A 27999-nucleotide genomic window follows, 5' to 3' on the forward strand; every position below is an offset into this window, starting at 1 on the left:
CGTCATCACTTCAAGTAAACGGTTCTCTCAGACACTATTTTCAGTGAAAATGCTGTTTCTTTTGTCTTCGTTACACGAATGTGCATTGTTTTCTTTTTACATGCGTCGAATTTCTGTCTGAACAAGCTCACGTGAGTGAAAACAGACACCCTGGATTTTGCTGAAAACATTTCTAGTTTGCATAATTTCTGTTGTGATCGTTGAGGAGGCTTCGTCGACAAGTGTCTTGCCACTGGTTTGGAAAATAACTTGTAGCAGCATAAAGCAAATGGGAAAAAAAGAGGAAAATGATCACGAAGCAAAAGAAAGATTATTAGGTGATGATGTAAACCCTCAAGTCGAACCGGCAGACAAGTAAGTGTAATCTACGTATTATTAAGCTCTTTCATAGTTTGAAATGCGTAGAATAGGAACTTTATAATGCAAATATTAGGGTGCTAATTAATGTATTTATTTTTATTGTAATCTTCCGCACAATGTAAACATCTACTCGCAGCCACTTCTTGATTTTCGCACAATGTTTGTAGTGAGAACCCTGAATAATTTTGTACAGCATTATATAGATATCTTTCCAAAATTTGATGTCTAAACAAAAGTTTTTAGTAATGACAAAACTGTATCGGTAAAGTACAGTTAAACACATGAACTAAGTTGTGGAAAACTTCTAAAGCAAAGAATCAGATATACAATATAACAGTGAAAGCATAAATTAACTAGTCCAGGTAACTTATGCAAAATAATATGTAACAGGAAAGCAAAAAAATCTATTTGCTCTGTGTGACAAACACAGCTCTCCACGCATTTGTATTTGTATTTAAGGATTTGTACAAAGTACTGGAGCAGAAACAATAGGACATAAGTCCTCTATTAGGGTTAAGCTCCAACCCAACCCTACCCCTTGCCCCCCAATTCCCAGTAAACAGGGTTCTTTAACATCCTCTGCCTAACCAAATTAACTTATTAGTAGATGCAGGAGATGGGACCTAATGTTTATTTGTCCTTATCCAAGAAGACAAGAATGTCTATTGATTTCTTGATATCATAGAAAGGTAGCACATTCTCCACATTTATTTTAAGACCTTGAGTGTTGGTCTGGCTGGGGCTCAGACCCTCAACCTCCTACACAACAGTCCAGCTCTCTAACCAATTGAGCTAACCAGGAGGTGGTTAAATTGTGGTAGTGCTGTCATTCCCTAGCACAGCAAGCATAATGCAGCATTTTGATATCATACAGAACAGAAAAGGTAGTCTTTGAACACTGAGTGTAATTATTTTGTAAATGTACAAAATGAAACAAATCTCAATAACACTGTCTGAATGGTGCAAGTAATAAACCTGTGATTTGATTGGTGCCAGCAATAAACCTTTAATTTGATTGATGCCAGCAATGTAACAAAGCTGCAATTTGATTGGTGCCAGCAACAAACCTACAATTAGATTGGATATATCAACAAAGTTGAAATGGTAAATTGACCACTGTAACGATTACAAAAGCTGACGTTTCGAGCGTTAAACCTTCGCCGGAGTGAATAGAGGAATTGTGGGTTGTGTGTGCTTTTAAAGGCAGAAAATGGAGCTATGTTATTGGTGAGAGCATGGCAATGAGAAAAACAAGAATAAATTTGTGGAATGAAAAGTGTTCATTGATCCTTGTGGGATTTAGACTGCCGGTTTGAAAGATGAGCTTTTGTTCAAGATTTTTACGGCTTTCCGTGCTACCTAAGTGTAAGGAAAGACTGCAGATTGCCATATGTTGCTTAGAATGATTAGGTAAATTAAAATGTCTAGCAACTGGTTTCGATGTGTCCTTGTCATTCCTTTCCACGTCTCGAAGGTGTTCTCGGAATCGGTCACCTAGTCTTCTGCCTGTTTCGCCGATGTATATCTTTTTGCAACAAGTGCAAGTTATGCAATAGATTACAATGGCGGAGGTGCACGTGAAGTGATCGGTGATCTTAATGGATCGTTTAGGTCCCGATATTTTATCAGTGTTGTGAATGAAAGGACACGTTTTGCATCGTGCATGAGCGCATTTAAAAGTGCCTGGTTGGTCATTAGTCTGAAAAGAACTTCTGAGCAAAAAATTGCCTATGTTTTTGTCGCGTTTGAATGAAATGAGCGGAGGCTGTGAAAAGATAGTGCTTGTCTCTGGATCGTTCTGAAGTAATTTCAAGTTTTTAAGAATGATGGATTTAACTGAGTGGTTGTGAGGGTGAAACGTGAGAGTGAATGGAATGCAGTCGGAATCTTCCTTATGCGACGTTTGTAGTGCTGAATGTCGATCAATAAGTTGGGCGCAGTGGTAACCCGCTTGAATGACAGAAACAGGGTAACTATGTTTATCGAAAAACTGGCACATTGACTCTGATTTGTGGTGGAAATCAGAGTCATCACTACATAAATGACAAAGTCTTAGAAACTGAGAAAAGGGAATGGAATTCTTAACGTGAGATGGAGGTGAAGACGAATATAACAAGTAATTATGCGAGTATGTAGGTTTGTAATACACACTAGTGCATAAACCGTTACCTTCAACTGAAACTTTGATGTCTAAAAAGGATAAAGAATTGTCAGAAATTTCCCAGGTATATTTCAGAGCCGGGTGAAAAGAATTGACTGTGGTTATGAATTGAGTGAGCTCCTCTCTGGTAGAGGAAGTAGCACCGATACAGTCGTCAATGTAGCAACCGTAGAGTTCAGGTTTGGACCCGTTGTATTGGCTGAAAAATTGATGTTCGGCAAAATTGATGTTCTGCAATTAGATTGGTGCCAGCAATAAACCTGCAATTTGATTGGTGCCAGCAACATACCCGGTGCAATCTAATTACTGGGATTAATGTACCCAACACAATCTGATTGGTGTAAACCACATACCACTTTTGACCAAATATGTATTTTTTTTTTTGTTAAAAAAGTAGTTTAAATAAGTCAGTTTTTTTTTAATGTTTGTAAGATTCTTGATCGGATTCAAAGAAAAATTGGAAAAGGTTGTTTTGTTTTGCTTCTCTTACTTGTATGTAATTTGATGTTATTTAGGTTCAAACATAATTTCAAAATTTGTTCAACTAAGCGGTCTTTTGGTAAAACGGGCTGTATGGGGAAACATTTGGCTTTCTGTCATGATGCTCAGACTTGAAGCCAAATATATTTACCTTCCAGCCCTCCCACTCAGTCACCACGTAAGTATTTTTACATATAATATAATTTTAGATGGCAAAGATCATGGTTTAAATTTTTTTGCAAAATGCCCCTTTCTCTCCCCCCTGCACAGAGTATGAGAGGCACAAATAGTTCCACCTTTATCAGGTTTTGGCTGTAATTGTTTCTTTTCAAGCTAGAATTGAAAGTCAATTCATACATGTGCATGCAATAAACCCTGAACCAATGTAGGATCTTTTCTTTCTCTTTACCTTAATTCCTATTTCATGGGGTGTTCTTATATCGAAGCAGTCAACTGAAATCATTGTGTGAAGAAATTACCTATTAAGGTGGTACAACCCTCAAAAAATCAACATTTTTTCATGTTTTTTTACAAAAAGTTATCTATATCACCTAAATTGACACATGGAGACAACTGTATTTTTGCAGTTTTTGACTTGATATTTTATTATTGCTGCTGAGAATTAGCAAATGATGCCCCCCGGTGGGCAACCAAACAAGAACAGTCATAACTCTTTAACATTAGATTAAAAATTCACAAAATTTTTAGACAATGATCTTTACATACACCTGCACCTTTACACACACCTCTCAGTCATATAGAATGGAAAATATTAAAGAAAACACAACAACTTTCAGGAATTGATAAGATGAGCAATCTCATTTTGGTCATTTAACAACAAAAGATGCACCTAAGTGTATGTTTCTAGTTCATTGCATGCAAAAATATACTGAGATCTCTCACTCCAAAAATGAGAAGAATTGAATAAAACGCTGGAAAGTTATCTTTGCTAGCGTGTCAGTAGTTTCATAAAATTCGAAATTGAGAGAAAACTGGTTTAAAGTTTTTAAACTGATTTTTTCAAGACTTGAACACAGTTTCCATGAATTGAATTGTTCAAAACTGACCAGGGCCATAGCTGACTCCTTCAGTTTGCTTATTATGGTCATCTTTTCGTTTTTTAAGGCCCCTAATCACTTTGCGTCGCTTCTTGGTAGTAGCTTTGCTTTTATGTTGCACAATATTAACTCTAAGCTGGTCTTGGAGTCTGCAACCCTCCTCGGTATATTTGCCAGAAGGAATACCAAGGGCTTGGAAAAGCTTAATAATACTCATTGAACCAATATTAAAATAAGAAACAGCATCATAAAGTCCTAATTCTAATGTCTCCCTTCCAACATAAATTTCTTTTGGAATCCTTTGCCATACCATGCCATTCAAAGACTCATTTTGATTTTGTGTCTTGCCATGTAAGCACTTCTGCAATAAGTTGTTCTCACTAAGTCGAATATATTCAGGCTTTAACTTGGCAATAACAGGTAAAGGAAGGCCAGGTCCATGCTTAAAGAGATTCGTATGGTTGGCTTTGTCCTTTTGATACTTGCACCAACTTGCACCACCTGTTGGGCAGTGGTCATGAAGTGGGCGTGCCTCACTTGAGGCACAATGCATGAGGCTAGCATGGATAGCTTTCTTCATTCCAGCCAAATTTCCAACATTGCACCTTATGGCAATGCCATAATAGTTCTGCAGTTTATCAATTAGACTATCTGTGAGTTTCCCTCTGCCTCCAAGGCCTGGATTGTCACGTTTTAATTTGCGAAGTGCAGTTCCAACCCTCTTCTGCACATGACCAATGCATTCTTTCTTTTCCACTAAAATTCCAGCATCTTGATAAATATTCTTTATCCTGGAAAAACTCTTGCTGTCCCCATCCCCATAAAATTCAGTGTACCTGAGATTGTGCAGCTCAACAGACCTTTGAAATATGCGCTCTGCACCCTCTGGTTCCATAGCAGGTGCTGATCCCTGGAAATTTGACTTGCAAGTGGTGTGATCAGCTCTCCACATCTGATATTCGAGAGAATTCTTGTCCATTTGTTCATGCCGCTCACACTGTTTGCATCCTTGGCTTAGGGCCTCCACATCAAGAACCTTTCCTGTGTCCATAGATATGACAGTCACACAACCATTGCGTGACGAGTAGCCTCTCTTTTGCCATGTTCCGTCACAAGAAACACCACAATTCACAGGTAGACCTTCAGAAGAATTTACATCCTTCTTGAGAGATAAAACTTCTTCTCCTGCCTTTTTCATTGTTTCCTTTGCAATCGCTTTCATGTGACGGCCGATTACGCGCGAGTTGCTGAGGAAAGCTTTCTCATTTGGAGGTGGAGGCATGTTCATAATTGTGCAGAATTTCCTTGCACCAGCATAACCCTTTCCAAGAGTTCTCATACCATAAACGATTCGCCGATTTACTTCAAAACTCTTTCCTTGCTTTTTTGATGTGCAAAATGAATGTTTCCATCCACACTGCTCGCACAGCAAACGCAAAGTTGACGCACATCCCTTCCGTTTCAAATTATCTTCCATAAACAAAAGACTGAAATCACCGCATTCGCCACAACGTAGCAAAGAAAAAACGGACGATAGCACCTCCATATCACAGAACCTGAACCCTGTAATGGATGGACTGGTTTCCTCTTTATCTACCTTGATCAGCTTAGGCTTGGGTTTGTCTTCTTGGGAAGTTGATTGAAGCTTTCGATACGAAGCCGAAGATTCCTTCGCTTCACTCTGATCATGTGAAATGCCGTCTGTGGATTCACATATCCCACTCGAAGCGCTTTCGACAACAATCAACTCTTCTTTGTTAATTCTTGGACTATTTGAAAAGCAATTTCCATAAAATTTGCGCTTCTTGCGTCTCTGAGACGAAAATTTCGGCATTTTGATGATTGAAGCTCTCTCACTTGCGAAAATTCACAACTGAATGATTGATAATAACGGCTGTTCACCGAAATATATCAAAACGAGGCTGAAAGTCATTGTTGGGCCCCAGTCTCCCAATAGCTTACTCAAGACGCAATCAGCTTGCTTTGATCTGGGAGGAAATCGCACTTTTAGGCCCTAAAAGGACGCATTTAAAAATGCGTTTCCATGGCAACGGAACAACAGTGCCTTAGAAATTGCATTTTATTACTATTTCCTGACAAATTATTCACAAAAAGACATTTGGGGCTATTAAACAAAAGCCTTTAGAAGTGAAATCGAATGGAAAAAAAATAGACTCATTTTCAACAAAAATTGCATTTTTTTTGTATCATACCACCTTAAGTATTGTGTGTTCTTGGGGTGTTCTTATATCGAAGCAGTCAACTGAAATCATTGTGTGAAGAAATTACCTAATATTAAGTATTGTGTGTTCTTGGGGTGTTCTTATATCGAAGCAGTCAACTGAAATCATTGTGTGAAGAAATTACCAAGTAAGTATTGTGTGCAATCATAGCTTAAAGAATATCTCAATTTTGGAAACTAGCATGTGGTAATTAAAAGAACCAAAAGAAACAGGTAAAAACTAGCAATAATTTTTGCTTTGAATCACAACTACAAGGTAACGTAATCACAAAGGTAGTCTTTTCACGACGACGTGAAACTGGTCCATCTCAAGTCGTCAACGATAAGACGACGACGGAATTCTTGGTTCGCTCTTGCGCAGTGATGTTCTCGCTACTTCCGGTCATCATCCTCCGTTCGTCGTCCTGGTTGCTTAAGCTCCCTATTAACCAAGCTTGCTTGGGACTGTACTGGAAGAATATCAGCTCTCCGTCTTTTTGTACGGACCGAGCGCAGCTCGGTCCATACTGTCAAGACCTCAGGCCAATATTCTCCCAGTCCGGCCCTCGCGCTTGGTTAATAAGATATATATATATCTGTAGGAATCACATAGCTGAATAAAATCTCGCATTCTGATCGGTTAACAAAGCAAGGTATTTAGCATGGAATTGTAAGTTGAAATTGAGGCAAAGTGATATTGTTTTGCATCTCTTGTTTCACGCTCAGGATAAAAGTAAACATTGTTATTGCTGTTTCCTTTTTTTCTTATATTTATTCAATTATGTGATTCAAGGAAAATCCATCACCTCATTCAAGAATTCTGCTTAAATTGCATTTGAAAACTGATATTGTACTCATGGCTTCATGATTCGTGCAATATTGGTTTTTGTATGCAATTTAATGTGGAATTCCCTCGCCAGGTAATGAATTTTCGCATAGAATGAACAGAAAAGGAGTCATGCCACTAGGCATGCAATAAATCATTGAATTTTGTGCAAGTCTTTCAACTGTTTTGCTTATCTTCAATGGTCTTCAACCTCGTTGACAGTGCTTTTTCATCAGCAATACTGATCATTTCCTTTATTAGTTGACCAAACCAAACCTTTATTCTCTCTAACCAATTGAGCTAACTGCCCACCGGTTAGCTCAATTGGTTAGAGCGTCAGAGTGTGTTGTGCGGGAGGTAGAGGGTTCGAGCCCTGGCTGGACCAATACTCATGGTCTTAAAATAACTGAGGAGAATTTGCTACCTTTCTATAATAGCAAGAAATGGATAGATATTCTAGTCTCCTTGGATAAGGACAAATAAACCATAGGCCCCATCTCCTGCAGGGTTAGGGGTACAAGACGTTAATTTCCTATGCACGAGATTACTGTGTGGTGGATGTCCTCCCTTGGGGTGGGATGGGTGGGTGTTCACAAGGCCCATTTAAACTAGCTATCTGCTAAACTGGGCTAACCTTTATAAATATTTGTAAATACAAGAAAAATACAAAATACCGTGATAGTGTTTGATTCAGTAGTCAAACTGTAAGGAGAAATGGGATGCTGGTCACACTAGGGAGGAGGGCTAACAGGTTGATCAAAAGGGATATGACTTATTTATTTCACACATACTGCCAGAGGGTTGTTTAAAAACTGAAAAAGACAATGGGAAAGAAAATTAGAGAAAATAAGAGCAGTTGTGCAAGTGAGTGACAAAATTTGCAGGTGCCCCCTTAAGGTTGCCTTATAACTAAATAACATTGTATTAAATTTATTTTATTTTTTAAATATCCTGTCGTGGTTTATTTAATACCTCTCCCCACTTGATCCAGCAAGGCAACCAGTTGAATTTGTAGCTAACTGTGCTCCTCTAAAGGTAACAAAAACTGGGTTTCTTTTAGAGTTATGGAAATAACACATTGGAAATTAACAGAGTATGGGTCCTACCACAATGTCATACATTTTTGTTAAAGTTGAAGGTTAAACTTAAACAGTTTTCAATTTATTGCCCCTTAGACATAACTAATTTACAAACACCTTGACATAGGTTTAGCCTTTAACACCATAACATCAATATTCATATTCCCCATACTCTTTTATTTACATTTCTTTGGTATTGACAAGGAGAATCAGTTCAGCGGTGAAAGTTTCATATCTAATACCACAGTTCAGAATATATGAACTTCATATATTTCATTGTATCTGATTTATCACTTTCACGGGTTTATTACGAATCAACTCAACGGCCTGCTCCCAGTTGGCTTGTTAGCTCAATTGGTAGAGCGCTGCACTAGTATCGCAGAGGTCAGTGGTTAGAATCCCGTACAGGCCTGATTTTTTTCAGGTCTGATTTTCGCTATTGCTTAAATAGCGCTATCTACTGCGAGGATCGTGTATCATATGTAAAGTTTCTTAGGTTGGCAATCATTTCCTTTATTCAAAAAAAGTGTATGAATGGTACCAATGTATGACTAAAAGGAGAAATTAGATGCTGATTACTCTTGGGGGCTACAGGCTGAACACTCATACTTGAGTCAAGGTATTGTAGCTACAATGTGGGACAGCCAAATTGTGATTTGAAAAAAAAGTTTGAAGTAATTGTGAGAAAGAGTTGTATTGTATCACTCTTAGTGACTGTTATTGTTGCAAATATCTGCTGTTTTTAGTTAACAATTTTTAATTTAGTTTCAGTTTTAACATTGGTTTTAAAAAAATTTTATTTCTGTGCAGGACCTCATATTGCTCTTACCAATCCCACCTCCCTTTGTTGATAGCACTTGTCTGTCACTAAAGGGGCAGCATTCACTGAATGCTTGGTTGGGTATTAATTGCAGAGGAATTTTCAAGCCAGGACGTGCTTTTCTAATTTTAGCTTTGGCCCATTTTAGGTCCCAACGTCACCTCCCAAAGCTCCCTTGAGGGGACAAGGCGTTCAGGGGGGGGGGGGGTCCCTACAGGGGTCTTCAAGTGGATTGGAAGACTTTCTCACCATTTCTTTCTCATGTTTGTTAAGTTTATTGTTTGATGGATTGATGTGTTATCTATAACATGACAAAAAGATGAAAAAATCGCGTAACGTGAGCAAATGCATAATCTGAAAGGCCCAAAACACGAAAGGTCACCAAAAAAAAATCCTAGTTTATTCGACCGGAAATGGTCGCACACGCACATTCTCTTCTCTCAAGGTCAAATCATTTTTAAGCTGTTCCTCTTGTTACCATACTTTTCAATGTATAACAATTTTTTGTCTTGGTTTTTTTTTTTTTAGTTTTTTTTATTTTTTAGTTTGAAGATACGTGAATTGAGAAGCATGTTTTGTAAAAAGCGATCATCATGATAATTCATGCCGAGTTTCTTTCCACCCACACCACCATTTCCGGTCGCAAATAGTCGAAGCAAAGATGCATGATCGAATTTCTCTGCAATTTGTCGCATACGATAAAACTGGGCTAAAATCCGAGTCATTCTCTGAGTGGAACACCATTTTACTCACAGAAATGAAAAGATTTGCAAACATCAGCTTAAAAATGAAGATGACGAAAATAACGAAAATTAAACCTGCATCAGTTAATGCCGCTTCGTGTGACATGCACGTGATAGTGAGGGCGAATGTTACTCTTGAGTGGTAGGGTAGATTAGCATTTTTTTAGGACAAATTAGTTATAGTTAGGCAGAGATTTTATTGAAACCCAAGTAAAAAATTGATTTTCTGGATTTATAATTAGATTATATCTAAATTTGAGATTATTGAATCTAGATAGGCAGTACAGATCAATAAACTGTGAAAGCTTGGAAGCCTCCCTCCCCCACTACCCTTTACTTTTGAACCGCCTTCGTCAAAAGCCCTGGGTCAAATTTGGCAACACACACAATCCGTTCAGATTTCTTTCAGATTGGGATTGAAGATTTTTTTTTGCTCTTTGCCCGCTGCAAACCCCTAGAAATCTTCACCTAAATCTTACGTGTTGATTTGTGTTGTACAAGTGACTGTGAATACACCGTTAGAATATTTAGGCGCTTTGTAACAGATCTGCTGGAAATTTTATCTCGACATGGGTGCTGGTGGTGAAGAAGTCCGAGTTGAGACAAAAGCGTTTCTCGAGAAAAGTGCAGCTAAGAAAACTCTCATCGTGTCAATGGAGCCTAAAGATAGGTATGGTAGTTTGAATAGTTAGATATAGATAGAAATGTAGAATTTGAGCTTAATTTAGTTGGCTTTTAGAGAAGAATGCGCTCGCCCGTTGCATCATTTGAGCTCATTCGATCGAAGCGTTTCTCTCGATGTTTAGTTATCCAGAACAGGTTGTTTTAGTTTTATTCATCTTGTAGTGCCGAGTGCGAGCTTATATTCGCAGAAAAGTTCTCCTACATCGAGTAAGCTTCCAGGAGAACAGATCAAATGCTACATTTTTAGCTACGTTAACTTAAACTTACTGTTATATAGGGTCGGTGGTTTATTGTTGAACAATGTAAACTTAAAATTTTGAAACTCGATGTCGCTATCGTTTATGGCTGTTAGAGAGGGAAAGCTTCGTCCGGTCGATTGCTTGTGCTATTGGGGAGAGACGAAGATGAAACATTACTGGTAGCAGCTAAAGACACAGCACGCTCGCTAAAACAATTGAAAAAATAGTGAATTATCGGCAGAAGTGTGATGCAAATTGATCTCCCTAACTTTGGTTCGATCACTTGCGTTTCCTTTCAGCTTCCTTCCCGAGCCTTTTCAACTACGCTTAAGGGGTCCTAATCATTTGAAACAGTACGCTGACCCGGTGTTTGAACCAACGTTCAAAAACTTGACCAACACAACCTCTGTGCTAAATATGAATGAAAAACAAAAGCAGGCAGTTAATCGAAGATATTTTGAGAAAAAAAGGGAGAAAATTACGGCGTCGGTATTTTATTGGTTTTAACTTTGTCGCAGAGAACTTGAGAAATTTACGTGTTCCTTACGGAAATTCAATTACCGAAATTCTGTAGCGGATGTTCAGATATTGAGAAAACCCCTTGCCGAAACCTTCTGGATTTTACTTTAGCGTGAACATCCACTTAACTTGTGGTAGCTAAGCCGTAACCACAATTTAGCTGAGTTGCTTTGTTCGATACGTGCATGAAGTTAGAATTTAAATGACCCTGAAAATCTCTAAAAAAAGATAAGTTACAGAGTTGCCGACATCGTAACTTGAGAACAAATTAGAGTGTCCACTGAAAATAATTTCGTAACGAAATAGGATATTTTTAAAATGTGCTCTTTTCTTGTTTAAAATTTATCAAGTTTTCTGCCGAAAGCGTTTTCTTGAAACATGTTTTTCCTGAGCAATAATTACCTTGTTAGAAAAGAGTCACGCTTATGCAAAAAAAAAAGAAAAGATTAATTTGAGTGTTGAATTGGCACTGTTGGTGGTCGTTGGAGTTTCCTCTGACATTTTTCAGATGACCTATGATGCTTTTATGATTTAATCTCATAGTTAAAATTAGATATGGGATCTTGTTTAAACATGTTTTGAGAGCAAGGATACTTGTCTTGTGTTGATCATCTGGTCTCAGTGATTGTGATGTAACATTTATCACTGCTAATAGCTTTCATTAGACGTTGGGTCATATACAAGAAGAATTTTTCCCCTTTTAGATAAAAGATATACAATTTTGATGTTGTTGTGCCTTGCATTTCTTTGCCATGGAATGAGATAAGAAGATTGCATAATCAAAAGGCTCAGTGGAAGTAGTAAAAATGCTCCGATGAAGGTCTAATGCTTGAAACATCAGCTTTTGTAATCGTTATGGTGGCCAATTTACCATTTCAACTTTGTTGATATACCCAAATTATTTAGTAAAAATGAAGATATTTATGAACACTTTTAGGCTTTACTGTTACCTTTAATATTGAAATTTAGATACCAAAATGAGTTATAAATGTATTTCAATTTTGACCTATAGTAAATTTTTTAACCAAACGGCTTTAAAAGTTAGGAAGCATCATGTGTTTGTGAGAAATTCCTAAAATTTAGTTGTAAGTTTGAAAATTTTTAGTCACAAAAATAACCAACCCAAGAAATTTCATGAGCATTGCACGACGTATTTTCTGAAAAAGTGTGATCACACAACATTTAACTTGAATTTTGCAGGATTTTTTTCAGTTAAAACTACAGCAACTAGTAACAAGTAAGGCACAAGACTGTTAAATAAGCTAGGCTGTAAAACAGTCACGAAATTGCTGCCAGTGGAGAAATTGCAGTGGCAAAAGCAAAATCTTTATTTGCAAATGTACCTGATGCAGGTGCAATTTCAAACCCTGCTTGCCCCGTTATCAAAAAACACAGAAAATCCCCTTGGTAGGATTATATCCTTACCCCATAAACATTGTCACACAAGAGCCAAGCTTCTTTTGCTTTTTTCCTTAAATATTTAAACCTTTGAAAGTTTTTTTCCTAGGGTTATCTTTGATACAAATAAATTTATGTGAATATTATCTTTAATGCAGGTTCAATGTGGTCTACTTCATTATGCTCATTCAAGGAGTGGGTACCCTGTTGCCCTGGAACATGTTCATTACTGCACATGCAGTAAGTGTAATGATTCTATAAATGAGACATAGCAAATCATCTCAATTGAAACAGTTATTTTAACATTCGGAAAGGAAGTTTGAGATGTTAAGGTCTTCTTAGCCTAAGGCCCTGAATTTCTTTAGGCTTCTTCTATTGAACCTTCACAAGACTGAGTGATCATTATTCTAAACTTGCTGCTTTTTTGCAGCAATTAGATTTGTTTTGTTTTATTTTTTTGGGTAAGATGTGTTTTCTGGTGTAAAGATGCGAGTGTTTGCCTCTGTATATGGAAAATTTGAATTTTGTGTTTTAGACCTGATTGCTCACACTTATTCTCTATTCTCTTTAACAGTATTTCCAAGAGAAATTAAAGGCAAACGAAGATCTGAAGCACAGCTTTGAGAATTACTTTTCAGTAGCAGCCATGGTGCCCAATGTTGTTATGTTCCTAATCAACACTCTTTTTAAGCACAAGTAAGAATTGTTTGTTTCAATCTCAATCTGCATAATTGAGGAAAATAATTTGATTCTCGAGAAAGATGTTTTTTATCCTGTCACAAGCATGGGACAAACAAAAAATTCTGAGTCGCCATGAGGAATCAAACCTCAGACCTTCAGATTTCATGCTCTGATGCTCTAACAATTTTGAATCACCCACACAAACACTTTTATAGGATGGATGAAGCACTTGACAAGCAGCTTCTGTTTGACACTTATTGTATGACTTATTGTAAGTAAGAGTAATTTTTTTCACACATGCTATTACACAAACCCTGTTTTGGTGTTTACAATATTGAACAAAGCATGCTAAAATTGAAGTGGTGCAAATACTTGATTTAACAAATTATCCTTACAAAACTTACTATTGACACCTTTTTTTTTTTTTTTTTTTCAGAGTTCCACTGCAAGTTAGAATGATTACATCAGTGTGTATCATGACATTGTGTTTTATTTTGACGACAGTCTTGGTAGTGATTGACACTTCAAAATGTAAGCATCTTTATTATTTTAGTTAAATAATAGTAAGCATGTGCATTGTAATTGCCCACATTTCAGTGTTCAGCCTGTTAAATTAAAATTTGTTTCTTTTGAAATTCTACCCCTCTATCTAAACCCACAGATACCATTAAAATCTTACTGTTCTTGTTTTCTTGGTCCATACTGTAGATTAGGAAACCTTGTTTTTCTGCTCAGATATATGGCCCATGTGCTTTGGGCTTTGGAAATAAATCTTGAATGGAAAAGGCTTAGTCTGTTATTTGCAGTACAAGCCTCAAATTAATAAGTGCAGCATATTTGTTTAATCCATATCTCTAATGCTGGGCCTTTTTTCCTTCATGTAAATGTGATGTTACACAAAGTACAAGCAGGGATGCTTAGTACATTCTTCTTCCATCATCTTTTGAATCCTCTAACTCTGAGGAGTTATTATATATGGCAGTTATGAGAATCCTTCTTTCAGATTCTGGAAATTGTCAAACTGACAGGTATTGGAAATTTAGCTGTACTCAAAATGTAGTTATTTTAATTTGGATATTTTTTTTAAATCCACAGGGACAACAGATTTCTTTTATATCACAATTGGAACTATTATTCTAATTAACAGTAAGTGATAATAAGCATTTTTTTCTACAAAACATGAAGGTGCTTTGCTGATAATTGTTCTTATAAATTAAGATGGTTTTGTTACCAAGAGAAGAAAAAAAATGAAGCAAGTCTTAAGATGGGCATTATCTATGTACTAGGGAAACAAATTCAGGTCTTGAAAAGAAGGGAGTTGAATACAAAAGCCAGTAAATTCCCTGTCTTTGAAGGCAGCTGCACCTTGAATGTTGTGGACAAGCACAGATGTTGGGCTGATTAAAAATGGGTGGGCCACCCATTCTTGTGCATATTTCAAATTGAATTTATAGTTGAACACTGCTCCTGTCACCAGTGTGTGGAAGCATGGAGTGTTTGTGTACAAGAACATTTATAAGATACAATGAATATATGAAGTTCATGATTTTCGTTATTGTCTAAATAGCGCTATCTACTGCGAGGATCGTCTATCATACGTATCTAATACCGCAGTTCAAAAATATATGAACTTCATATATTCATTGTATCTTATTTATCACTTTCACGGGTTTATTACGAATCAACTTAACGGCCTGCTCTCAGTTGGCTTGTTAGCTCAATTGGTAGAGCGCTGCACTAGTATCGCAGAGGTCAGTGGTTTGAATCCCGTACAGGCCTGATTTTTTTTCAGGTCTGATTTTCGCTATTGCCTAAATAGTGCTATCTACTGCGAGGATTGTCTATCATACGTAAGAACATTTATATTAATTCCAAGTTTCTGTCCTCTTCAGTGAGCAGTGCAATTTATCAAGGAGGACTCTTTGGTGTCTGTGGAATGATGCCTCCGAGATACACTGGCGCTGTAATGACTGGCCAGGTAAATTCTTTTATGTTAATGGTCTCTGATTGATATTGAAATGAATATTGAAATTATTAATAGTACAGATTTAACTGTGAATAGTAGAAGTTACTGTGTCGGCTTTCTTCAGCATAATGTAGAAAAAAGGAATGTTCTATAAACAAAATAAAACAGTAGGAAACAGTTATCAGGTTTTTCCACCAGATTTGCTTTTTCTTCCTATGTAAACCTGGTTAACTAGATTATTCAAAACCTTTCGCCATCCTCACTTTTAGTGGAGGCGCGGTGGCCTCATGGTTAGTGCACTCCACTCCGGATCAAGTGGTGCAGGTTCTGGCCCCGGCTGGGACATTGTGTTGTGTTCTTAGGCAAGACACTTAACTCTTACAGTGCCTTTCTTCACACGGGTGTATAAATGGGTACCGGTAATTTAATGCTGGGGGGTAACCCTGCGATGGACTGGCATCCCATTCAGGGGGGAGTAGAAATACTCCTAGTCACTTCATGTTACAGAAACTGGAGTTAAGCACTGGCCTAATGGGCCACTAGGCTCGTAAACAGACCTTATTTATCCTCACTTTTAAGTGATGTTTTCATTATTATTTCACTCGGATTTTTTTTTATTTTTTTCTTCACACAGGGTGTTGGAGGCACATTTGCTGCCTTAGCGAGTATATTTTCACTGCTAGGTGAGCATTATTTAACAATTATTCCACTCGCACTTGTTAGATATGAGATGATAGATAGCCAACGAGGCATGTAGCGCCTCGTTGGCTATAGTTATCTCATATCCAACAAGCGCAAGTGGAATAATTGTTTTATCAAAAAAAAGGCCCCCAAGATATTAGGCAAATCTTCTCGACTTTATTTTGTAGGAAGAAACTGGATGTTACAATGTACAGATATCAGATTATAGTATATTGGCTTATATACCATAATGGCTAAGCCAATGAAAAGTCTTGAATTGCATTATCCAATGATCCAGTTTTTAATAATTATAAATATCTTATTAAAGATTTTGTTGTGTAGTATCGCTGATTATTTCTACGAGTTGTGCCATATTTTGATGAGCCTGTAAGGCAAGTCAAAATACAAATAACAAGGCAACCTGCCTAACCAGTTCTCTGGAGTACAAATACCACATGATATTTGTACTTGTCTTGGGCTTATTTGTACTCTACAGAGTGAAGTTGGATAATAACATCTGATAGTTTTGTTATATCAGCTAATTTGATAATGTGAATTGGCCGCATTAAAGAGTTTCTGAAGTTGATGTTTTTAGTGTTTGGGTTTGCCCTAGTATACCATTTTATTTGTCTATGAAAATCACAGTTTTTTTGCATTATTTGTGCTGGGATTACTGAGTAATAGGAGAAAAAAAAAAGATGTATTGTTTTCCATTGTTTTCTCTGTAGTTCAGTCACACACAATCAAAATGCTCTTTAAAACAAACTGTTTCTTCCTGTAAATGTACAAGAGATAGGCAATGTTCTGTTTGCATCACTTACCTTCAACAGTTTTCTTTGTATGTTTTGTCCAGGAGGAAAGGATGCTGTTAGCAGTGGCTTTGGGTATTTCATGTCAGCAGCAGTAGTTCTTACTCTCTGTCTTTTCACATACATCATGTTAAATAAACTGGTAAGGAAGGTGGAGTTTTAGGGTTTTTTTTCATTTAAAGAAAAGGGGTCCAGTGTTCAAAGGCAAGGTTTGCTGGTAGACTTCCCTGTAGAATTTTAAAAAAGGAATGTGGAAACAAATGATATTCGATTAGGGATAAGACTTACTTATTTTGGCTTTTCTTTCTTTGTTTAAATTGCCAGAAGTCTCTTTAGGATTTTTATTGAGCTTTTATAATGTGTGACTCAATTCCCCTTTTCTTTTGGGCTGGTATCTTTAGAACCGTGTACTTTGTACAATTCTTTAAGTTTTACTGGCTTTTAAATTAGATTATTCTAGAATGCCTTTGGGTATCAGACATTTTTGTGGTTGCCTATTAAGCTAGAATTACTGTTTATGATTAAACAAAACATGATTCCCCCTCCAAAGTGTATTTTCTTGACTGGTTTCTCCGACAGAAATTTGCTAGACATTACATTGCATCACAGAGTAGAAGAACTGAAATCAGTAAGTAGAGAATTATTTTGTCATCCTCATTGGTATGTTTGGCTAGTTAGGGTAGAACAAAAGACAAGAGACACTGGAAACAGTCTTCTTATACACCTGTCAACTTAAGTCTATCTATTACTTGGGAAATCTAATTATTTATCAATAATATTTAATTGGTTTCTTGACAGTGAGCTCAAATAATGGAAGTGAACAGATTGAGAGGCTGGCAAACTGGCAAATACCAGCTTCAAAACAGTCAGGAAACATACAACACTCAACACTAAGTAAGTGCAAAGTTTATATCATGATCTTATTTATGACAGCATTCTGGATCTGGACTTTTCAATTATTTCGTGGTAATTTTACCTTAGATTTCTGGGATGTCTGCATCCCAAATGTGGACTTGTATGTCGGTATTATTGCAAGTTGATCGTGGTTCTCAGTGACCCTCAGAATCTTAAACCATCTTTGCTAGTTATCAAGAAGGCTGAGTTAATGGAATTTCCACTTTTTTGGAGTAGTCTAGTTTTTTCTTAGTCCTAGATATCTCACATATTTATTTTTGCAAATTTGTTAATCATTGAAGAGGCAAATAAAGAACTTATTTTTTGTCACACTTATTTCTCTGGATGGTCTGTTTTTAAGGTTTGGATAACGAGGCACTTCTGTCAGTTAAGTATCATCCAAAAGAAGCTGAAGCTTTCAAGAATGAAAGGCCTCCTTTTCTGTTGATATTTAGACAGGTACTGTATAGTACAATATTACAAGCTTGTCATCCAGCCCTCTTTTTTGTTGATATTTAGACAGGTACTGTATAGTACAATAATTATTATAAGCTTGTCATCGACTTGTTGTGATGACAATACCATGGCTTGCACCTAAATGTGAACACTTGATGGTGAAACTTCAAATATTTTATGACAGTCCTGCCATGTTTAATGCCCAGTTAGATCGTGTTTCAGTGGTACATCTTTATGCCTAGATGCTAACAATAGGGAGTTAAAGAAAACCACTTTGTCAATGGCAATGGGAATGTCTCTAAACAAAAGGTATAATGAGCAGAACAATGGCTGTGCACTTGCGTTATAAATCATTGCAAATTTCTTTGCATCCTCTGCAAAACAACAAATGTTAAATGACCTAACTTTGTTTTCAGTAGGACATGAACAACAATGGCGAATTTTTTTAAAATTTCTATTTCTAATTTAACTCTGTGTTCCATATTCAGTTTTAAGATAGTTTGACAGTGAGAAACAAGCTAAATGACTGGAGAGTATTCCAAGATTTGTGGCTAAAATATAATATAAGTTCATTTCCTAACCAACATTGTCCAGGGCATCGCCATTGTTGTTTCTCTGACTCCCCATTAGCACTTCAGTGAGAGGGGAGCTTTTTTGTCCATTGGCTTTTTTCATGGTCATTCATTAATGATTGTTCTATATTATTATTTTCATTTTTTTTTTTCCAGATCTTTAAGCTGGCTTCATCTGTTGCATTTGTATTCTTTGTGACATTAGCAGCTTTTCCTTCATTGACATCAAGAATACAATCAGTGCACAAAGGGGATGGCTCAGAATGGACAGGTAGGTGAATTGCTGTGAGAGAGATATGATTTTACTGGTATATTTTTATAGAGCAAGTAATGTAACAGAAGATTTTTTTTTTTTTTTTTTTTTTTTTTTTACTTCACTCAGTGATTTTTCTAGTGAACCTGTATTGTTGTCTTGACCAACCAGATACAAATTAAAGCTAAAAACTTAATTTGACCTGAAGCCCATCTCTCAAAAGTCCTTGTAACTCATATTTCTAATAATAATGGAAATTTAATGGTGGACATCCCACAAGGTGGCTCTTGTCCACTATTTAACAGGTTGAACTGGAATTTGAAATGTTAGTTTTTGTGAAGGGAGGAAAACCAGAGAACCCCCAGAAAAACCCTCACAGCAAGGATGAGAACCAACAAATTCAATCAATATCTGACACCATCTGAGATTCAAACCCCCAGGGCCACAGGGGTCGTGGTAGGGGTAGGAACACCACTGTGCCATCCTTGCTCCTGTCATGCCCAAAGCAATATTTCAAAATCTTGATCTAAAGATTGAATCATCATTAAAAAAAAAAAAAACTTTTATTTCCTGGTATCTATATTGTTTATCTTTCAAAATTATTAATATCCAAATCTGGGGTTTAAACACAGCCAAAACAAAAACAAAAAAATGTAAACAAAAGAGTTAGAGATATCTTTCAATGCTACCTTTACATGTAAAACTGCTCCAGTGGTTCATTTAGGAAATGAGCAGCTGGCCAATTTACACAAGACATTGTTTGTTTACAGAAACCTATTTTGTTCCTGTAACATGCTTCCTTTTGTTCAATATTGGTGACTTCTGTGGCAGACTGGCAGCATCTTTCACACAATGGGTGAGTATTCAGGACGAGAATGTTAAAAACTTTTCTTAAAGGAGTTGACAGGCTCAGCATTAAAAAAAAAAAAACAACATTCTTAGCAAACAACCTTGTGACTTTTTTTTTAGCTTTAGCTATTTATTAATTAGTGTTGCTATGCAAGGTTAATGTGGACAGTAGGTACTTATACAAGAGCTGTACATGTACAGCTTTTATTGAAAAATGTTTCATTTGTTGCCATTTGTTGTAGAATAGAACTTGGTCATTCATTAGTGTCTTCTTTCTTCCAGCCTGGAAAAGATGGCTACCTTCTGCCAGTTCTCTGTTTCTTGAGAGTGGTGTTCCTTCCTTTGTTTGCATTTTGTAATGCCCTACCGAGAAAAAATCCCAATCTACTATTTTTCAATGAGGATTACTACCCAATAATATTCATGGTACTATTTGCCATCTCAAATGGCTATCTTGGAAGTCTGTGCATGATGTATGGACCATCGTAAGTTGAGCACTTATTAATTTATTTAATTTAAATTATTTGATTTCTAATTTCATAGTGATAATGGCGTTTATGATGATGATGATGGTTATTTAGTTCTAATGTGCAAATACTTTTTGAAAATATTTTGGAATAAATGTGTTTTGTTAGATCATTTTCACTGAAAGAAATCATTTCACATGTTGTTTAGTTGTGTATTTTTAAGGAATCTTAGGTTGTGATTATTCAAATGAAGCTAGTGAAGGCTCAGCCCTTTCACTCCCAGGGCCCAGTTGTTTGAAAACCAATTAGCGCCAATCCAGGGTGAAATTTGAATCCAGGTTTCAATATTTCTTTGTTCAAAAGCCATTTTGGGATAATTTTCCCTATTCTTTTTAGAATATTCAATTATCAAACTGTAGACAAATGAAATTAAACTGAATTTTCTTTTAAAGTGCGCCTGAGATCAAAATTTTCATACATCATTTTTTTCCATTTTTTTGTTCAGTGTGTCTCCTTCACCTTCTTTGCCAAATTTCAGTTTAGACCGAGCACCAGAAATATCTTTTTTCGGGCCATTAAATTCACGATTTCGCATCCGCCATTATTTGATCATGTTCTGGAAGTTGATCGCAAGACTTGAAGGAAGTGACGTCGAAGGCTCAACGCGAAAATCTCACATGGCAAAATGTCAAGCAAACATAACAGAGTGCTTTACTCTATTCTTACAACAACTAAACAAAAATGACTGGTAGATGTGCACGATCCTTCGCAGTAAAGCACTATTTGAGCAATAGCGAAAATCAGACCTGAAAAAAATTTCAGGCCTGTACGGGATTCGAACCACTGACCTCTGCTAATGACTGGGTATCAATACGTAATTCAAAGCTGAAGTAATCATGCAGACCATGCTGCAGGTATTTCTCTCCATCGGAGCCTTACAAATAGATCAGAGCGGGAAAAACGGATGCGATTTGTGCGACCTCGCCGAGTAAACTTCAATCCGACAGAAATATTTGTGATCTACTCCAAACACTTCTCGGAGGACTGTTTCGAGAGATCTGTGTACTTTGAAGGATCTAGGCGAAGAATTCTGTCGGGTTCAGTGCCTACCGTTCAAAAAGAGAAGGGACAAAAAAAACCGTCCTCAGTGCGATCTTGACACCGGAAAGCGAAGTCTACGAACCTCCACGGATTTTGTCACCTTTACATATGAGCTGATCAATATCCACCATTAACAACTCTCTGGCAGAATACCTTACACAAAGGAAAGTACTCGGTAAACATTGTAAATCAGATTGATAAAATAGCCGAATTGAGGATTGAGATTTCTGACCTTAAAGAGCTCACTTTTATACAAAAGAGATGAAAAATATAATTGTGTGCTCTGATTCTAAAAAACGCTGGCTTTAATATCAGCGAAAGCAGAACAAACAGCTTAAGACACAGAGCGTAAAAACACTTAAAAATTTGGGCTTGCAACCAAAAAACCGAGAAAATGAAAATTTCCTTAAAAACCTGTCAAACTATCGACCATCTGACAGCCGAGTCAGCGTGCCATCAAAGGGTCTCAAATTCATCCCAACGCCCATGACAAACGAATTTAAAATCGGGCTAACTTTTGCGAGATTTATTTGCCAGACGAATGCGCTTCCGTCACACCTTTCACGGACAAAACAAAGAACCACTTCTGTTTCATATTGAACTAAGTGCCACCGGCTCAGTCTTCTATCGCCCTTCAGAGCTACTTGGGAAATTGTCATAACGCTACTTGCAGACTGCATCTAAGCCAAAAAATACTTTGTAATGCAGTGAGGTCACAGCTCTAAAAGAGTTGAAACAAACTCTGGTTTAAACCTCACCGAAGCAACACAACAATAGTCATCATGAATAAGACAGAAAAAACAAAAGAGGCCAAAGTGCAACTCACCAACAGAGTTCACTTCAAACCTCTCAAAGCACCGATCAACAATTGAAGGGTCTCATTCACAAAACCTCTCAAAGCACTCAATCAACAATTGAAGGGTCTCATTCACAGCCGCCAAAAGGCCCTCGCTCAAGGCGACCAGGAGCAGTACCGCACCCTACGAAACCGCGTTAATCGTGAGAGGAAAGTATGCCGTGCAAAGTTCTATAACTCCAAGGTTGAACATCTGAAGGACTGTAAACCCGCAGTTTGGTGGCGTGAGGTAAAGAAGCTCAGTGGTATGTCAGACGCAGCTTCTAGAGGCGTTAATCCAGCTACCCTCTACCAACATATTGATTGTGGTCAGAGAGGTTCGCCTCCAAGCACGATAGACATTGCTAACACCATCAACCAGGCGTTCTTGGCTCCTATGCGCGTCTTCACCCCCCTTTCACCTAACACCTCAACCAACTCTGACCAGGAGAGTGCTTTCCAGGTATCAGAATTCTCTGTTTTAAAGAAGCTATCCGCCTTAAATCCAACTAAGGCAACCGGTCCGGACGGAATCCCCGGTTGGCTTCTTAAAGAGAATGCAGATTTACTAGCACTGCCTGTGACTGATATCCTTAACTGTTCGTTTAAGGAAGCACGGTTGCCTCAGTCTTGGAAGGACGCTAACATCACTCCAGTACCAAAGCAGAATCCAATACACGATGTAAACAAACATCTACGTCCAATATCCCTAACTCCCGTGCTTTCTAAGGTTGCTGAAGATTTCGTCGTGGAGAGTTTCCTCAAGCCTGTTGTGTTGGCAAAAGTGGATGTACGGCAGTTTGGGACTGTGCCAGGTTCCAGTACGACACAAGCACTAATAAGCATGGTCCACTCATGGCTTAGTGCTACGGATGGGAACGGTGCAACTGTCAGAACCATCCACTTTGACTTCCGCAAGGCGTTTGACCTTATTGACCACCAGATCCTAGTTCAGAAGCTCATTTCATACGATCTTCCAAACGGAATAATTGACTGGATAGTGGACTTTCTGTCCTGTCGCCGACAACGTGTTAAACTTAGTCAGGACTGTTACTCGGAGTGGGGGGCCATCCCATCAGGGGTCCCACAGGGCACAAAACTTGGCCCCTGGTTATTTACTATTATGATAAACGACCTCATCATCCCGGGTACAGACATGTGGAAATATGTCGATGACTCCACTATTTCTGAAACAGTCATGAAGTCTGAGGTCAGCAAAGTCCAACAAGCGGTTGACGAACTCGCGACGCAAGCTTCTGCTGACAAGTTCCAATTAAATGAAACCAAGTGCAAGGAACTGCGCATAACATTCAGTCACTCTAGAAAGAACTTTGATCCAATTAAGGTTAATGATCAGGACTTAGAGTGTGTAGAGCAAGCAAAGATCTTAGGTTTGCAGATATCTTGCGATCTTATGTGGAATAATCACGTATCCGAAGTTGTAAAGAAAGTAAACAAGCGCCTGTATTTTTTGCGTCAGCTTAAGCGTGCACAGGTCAAGTCGGAGGAACTTTTGCTCTTCTATTTGACTTGTATTAGGCCTGTCACTGAATATGCATGCCCTGTTTATCATCATAGCCTCCCACAATACCTTTCAGTAGATCTTGAGAGATGTCAAAGGCGAGCTTTACGTATTATCTATCCAGATTGTTCGTACAATGAGGCGCTTCTTTTGACTGGTCTAGTTTCCTTACACAACCGCCGCGAGTTCTTATGTGATAAGCTTTTTAATTCCATCCTATCTAATCCCTCGCACAAGCTCTATAGCTTACTACCTCCCAAGAATGAGTGCGAAGTCAATTTAAGGAGTCAGCACTCTTTTACTACACGGCGCCTCCACACCATTCGTACTCGAAATAGTTTTATCCATCACTATGTCCATAAAGCAATGATGTAATATTGTTTTTCTCTTAATTATATATTTTTGTCTTTTTAAATTAGTTCTTCTTAGCCATGTATTTTTTGTAGTATATATTTTATTGTAAATCAAACGTAATTCAGCCTGTGGCTGCAAGGTTTTTGATAATAAACTATCTATCTACCGATAGTAAAAAACATGTAGGAAAGGGTTAATGAGATCATTGACCAAACGCATCGGGGAAAGCACATTGATGGCTTAGAAATGGCTTTCACAAACTCCCAATATCCACCTTCGGATACACAATTAGCCATTGCCGAAAACTATTTTTACTAATCACCCGATCATTTCTTACAAAAAGGGAAAATCCCTTACGACAAACAAAAATACAGTTCAAAGGCAATAAAGCGATACGACCACAAAAGCCACATGGAGAGTCCGTGCTGTTCTGTTTTTATCTTTTTTCGCATGACAAAAATTCATTGTTTGTCAGCGCAAAACTATCCACAGAAGCTTCAGATGATTCCTGGGACAATTCATCATCTGAAAAAGTCGACATTTCCCGTCTGACAACGAAACAGTTCTCAAAAAAGTAATATGTGTGCTTCTCTGTGCAGCGAACAAAGAGAGTTGTGACAAAGCAAAGCATAAGTTTGTTGAGCCTTTGACGTCATGATGAAGTTTTTGCGAGCTCGGCTGGAACATGTTTTCAGCAATGGCGGACAATTTTTGGACGACTTTGAAGCGGTAAAAATTGGTCATCGAAGGTTTGTTTTGAGTTTTTAATGGCAAAAAGGGTCTTAACTTGACCCAATTCAACATTGTGTGAACAATTTAGGCCAAAATAAAATGGTCAATTTTTGTCTCAGGGGCACTTTAAAGCTGTCGGATCTGAAATCAAATTTCACAGTATTCCTGGGCTATCTTAACCAACCTTTGAACAACCCGGCCAAGAAGTGATTGTTATGTAACTTCTTCCTATATTATCCATACATTATCCATCAAACAGGTTACAAGATTAATTATAATTACCTGGTAGATATTATCGTGATCTAACACTTAACAAATGGTAAACACCACAGTGTAAATTATTGAGTTCTGGATGCATGCAGGAGATTGCTAAGCATGACAAAAGTGTAAGAGTTGCACAAGGCGATGGCCAAGAGCGATTCTAGCTTCTTGATTGCTTAGCAAATCTCCCAAGTGCATCCATAACTCAATAGTGTACACTGTGGCATTTACCATTTCTTTTGTAACTTAACATTGACACATTGTAGCAAAATAATTTTCTTTTATTTAACAAATCTTACGTGACCAGAAAAAACAAGCACACACGGAAAATTAGTCTTTGCATTTGCTCATGTCAGCAGCGTACACCCATGGGCAAATGATGGACACTGAATTGACCAATCCGAACACAAGCTTTACGTTGGTTATGTTAGAAGTAATTTTTGTAACTGATTTACAAGAAGTTGTCTAGCAAGCAGAGGAGAGAATTCACAATCAGATCTGGGGAGTTAAGCTGTTAAGCTCTGAGGTGAAAACCTTGGTGTTTGACTTTTTTTTTCAGTGTAGTGCTGTTTTTGGTTGTTCTTTCATGCTTCAAAAAGTGGTTCTGTCAGTGGCTTTTTTTTTTCTTTTTGTTTTTTTTTTTTGGTCTTTATTTGTGATTATTCTAAATTCTAAGTAATTGTGTTTAGAATATGCAAATTATTTCCTAGTTTAGTTTAGATGTTTTTTTGTTCATTTTATCACAGCATGGTAGAGCCTAAACATGCGGAAACAGCAGGAACTATGATGGCTTTCATGCTCATCATTGGTTTAGGAGTTGGAGCAGGATTTTCTTTTGTGATCACAATGTTTCTCTGAAAACAATTGTACCAAGCTGCTTACAGATCAGAAGTTCTGGTGCCTCAAACCTATCTCTTGTAGAAGTAACATTCTGATTGTGTTGCTTGTGCCAAGTGCAGTACTTGCAGTGACATTAGAGCATTTTTGAGGCTTAAGGGCTGTGTTTTATCGATGGATTTCAAGGCCTAGATGTTGTGTTTGATTCCAGTAGTGGATTTCCATGGAAATTGTTCATATCTACAAATGTGGGGTTTTTTCTAAATCTGGTGTGATTGGTAGGTTGGCAAATCGATGACCAATTTCTCCAAGGATTGTCTCAAAAAACAATGTTTGTGGTGGATGGAGGCCAGTCTAGTTGATATTTTAAAGAACAGATCCAGCAAATATAGGAGCAGACAAATCATAGCATGAAGTAAAGAAAAAAAAAAAAACAATTGTTTGTGTCTGAAATGTTGATGTAATATTTCAAAAACTCGTGCTTTGTGTTTTATCGGGGTTTCCAAACACGAGAAAACTGATGAAAGCATGAGGCCGTAGGCCGAGTGCTTTTATTGTTTTTGAGTGTTTGAAAACCCCGATGAAACACAAAGCATGAGTTTTTGAACTTGCTTCTCAATCGTGCATCATTAGCCAAGAACAATGAAAAAATTCTGACTGATTTTGGCATCGTACGTGGAATTGCTATTGTTTTGCAGTAATTATTGGCCTTTGTTGTCAAATATTTTAGCAGTGTCACAAGTCCCTGAGGACCGTCATTGGGTTTGAAATTTTATCAAGCTCTAGGGTTTGATATTTCATCGAAGTATAGTGGAAAAGCCTCTGTCCAGTGTTTCATTGGGGTTTCTAAACGCACACGTGGCCAAATAGGCATATCGTGTTTGGTTTGTAACTTGATGAATTACTAATGAGTTTGAGAAAAAATTCTCAAGATTACTTCAATATTTAGTATATGCTGCACTATTCTATATGTATATACTATGTTCAATACATGGCACATATTCAAGTTTATTATCCAATTGTGCTTTGTAGAGTACAAATAATGCGCAAGACGAGTACAAATATCTATTTGTACTCAGAAATATCCTCAAAATTTTCCCACACTGAAATAACAATTTGGTGTGTTGGTAATAAAATATCTCTTACAACAAACATATGAAATACATATATATGAACTGCGGTTATGAAACGTATATGTGCACGATCCTTCGCAGTAAAGCACTATTTAAGCAATAGTGAAAATCAGACCTGAAAAAAATTCAGGCCTGTCTCTTATTAGACATCTCTTATTAGACATTTTGTTGTGTAGTATCAATGAATATTTTTACTCATTGTTTTGACTCGCCCTATAGCCTCATCAAAATACAGCACAATTGGTAAAAAATACTCAGCAATACTACACAACAAACATCTAATAAGATATATGTACTAATAATAGCTGTGGTAGTGTGATCATGGGGTATTTAAAGTAATCAGTTAATGGTGAATAGCATTTGGCACTTTCCAATGCCACTAGTTCCCATTTGTGTGGAAACCTCTATTGCTAATAATTTCTTGTGGGTGAAATCAAAGTATTCGGGCTTTTGCAAAAATCATTTTTGATTTTCTAGATTTCTGTAGCTGCCACCATTCTCAAGAGTGATTTCCATACGTACATGTATACCTCAGAATTATTTTGGACAGTAAGTGTAACAAAAGTGCACTTCACAAATCTTTGCCACTGGTCAAGGAGGCAATTCGGTATGAGTTCCAACAATTTTTGGAAAAATTAGCATTTTTAAAAAGTTTCTAATTATAAATGCTTAATTTATTTTATGCTTAAATCGGCTAACCATCCATTTGACACTTTTCTAAAAATTGCAGAGACATCATTATCCAATCATTAGGCTTTCTGCCATGTATAGGTCAAATTCCTTGAATGGTTTATGAATGGAGTGAAATGTTTTAGATCATATAGGTGTGTGCTTTTGGTCACAATTGCATGGCAGCTTTAATTTATAAACATGCTTTGCTGGTAGAACATTCTTACATTGATACACTTCATATTGAAGAAGTATAAATGAATGTAGCCATAACATACCTTTACTTCCAATTTACTTTAAACAATAAAGAGGATGGTGAACATTTTTCAAAGTGTGCCT

The 27999-nt window shown here is 37.2% G+C and overlaps 2 protein-coding genes across 3 annotated transcripts; one reads left to right on the forward strand and one right to left on the reverse strand.

Moving 5' to 3' along the window:
• LOC111325740 (equilibrative nucleoside transporter 1) lies at positions 1-27991 on the forward strand. 2 transcript variants are annotated; one of them, XM_022929612.2, is made up of 15 exons: positions 1-354; positions 12747-12828; positions 13163-13284; positions 13706-13800; positions 14365-14415; positions 15162-15247; positions 15870-15918; positions 16770-16867; positions 17305-17353; positions 17524-17619; positions 17981-18078; positions 18804-18918; positions 19671-19756; positions 20032-20234; positions 25768-27991. In XM_022929612.2, exons 1-15 carry the CDS (start codon positions 269-271, stop codon positions 25877-25879), a joined length of 1428 nt encoding a protein of 475 aa, XP_022785347.1. In that variant the 5' UTR covers positions 1-268; the 3' UTR covers positions 25880-27991. The 2 variants fall into 2 exon arrangements, with proteins under 2 accessions (XP_022785347.1, XP_022785346.1); XM_022929611.2 differs by lacking the exon at positions 1-354 and adding an exon at positions 10103-10418.
• On the reverse strand, positions 3580-6279 carry LOC148716960 (uncharacterized). The gene has a single exon (XM_088745051.1). It carries the CDS (start codon positions 5891-5893, stop codon positions 4058-4060), a length of 1836 nt encoding a protein of 611 aa, XP_088601177.1. The 5' UTR covers positions 5894-6279; the 3' UTR covers positions 3580-4057.
• Positions 27992-27999: the final 8 nt, after the last annotated feature.

The sequence above is a fragment of the Stylophora pistillata genome, chromosome 14 (genome assembly GCF_964205215.1).
Source record: "Stylophora pistillata chromosome 14, jaStyPist1.2, whole genome shotgun sequence".
NCBI classification, from domain to species: Eukaryota; Metazoa; Cnidaria; class Anthozoa; order Scleractinia; family Pocilloporidae; genus Stylophora; species Stylophora pistillata.

What these genes read in the sequence shown, in the direction of transcription:
- LOC111325740 (XM_022929611.2), top strand. Translation starts at nt 10,318, where the DNA reads ATGGGTGCTGGTGGTGAAGAAGTCCGAGTTGAGACAAAAGCGTTTCTC. An exon ending in TCAATGGAGCCTAAAGATAG is followed by an intron (nt 10,419 to 12,746) that starts GTATGGTAGTTT and finishes TCTTTAATGCAG; the next exon opens with GTTCAATGTGGTCTACTTCA. An exon ending in GGATGGCTCAGAATGGACAG is followed by an intron (nt 18,919 to 19,670) that starts GTAGGTGAATTG and finishes GTTTGTTTACAG; the next exon opens with AAACCTATTTTGTTCCTGTA.
- LOC148716960 (XM_088745051.1), bottom strand. Translation starts at nt 5,893, where the DNA reads ATGCCGAAATTTTCGTCTCAGAGACGCAAGAAGCGCAAATTTTATGGA.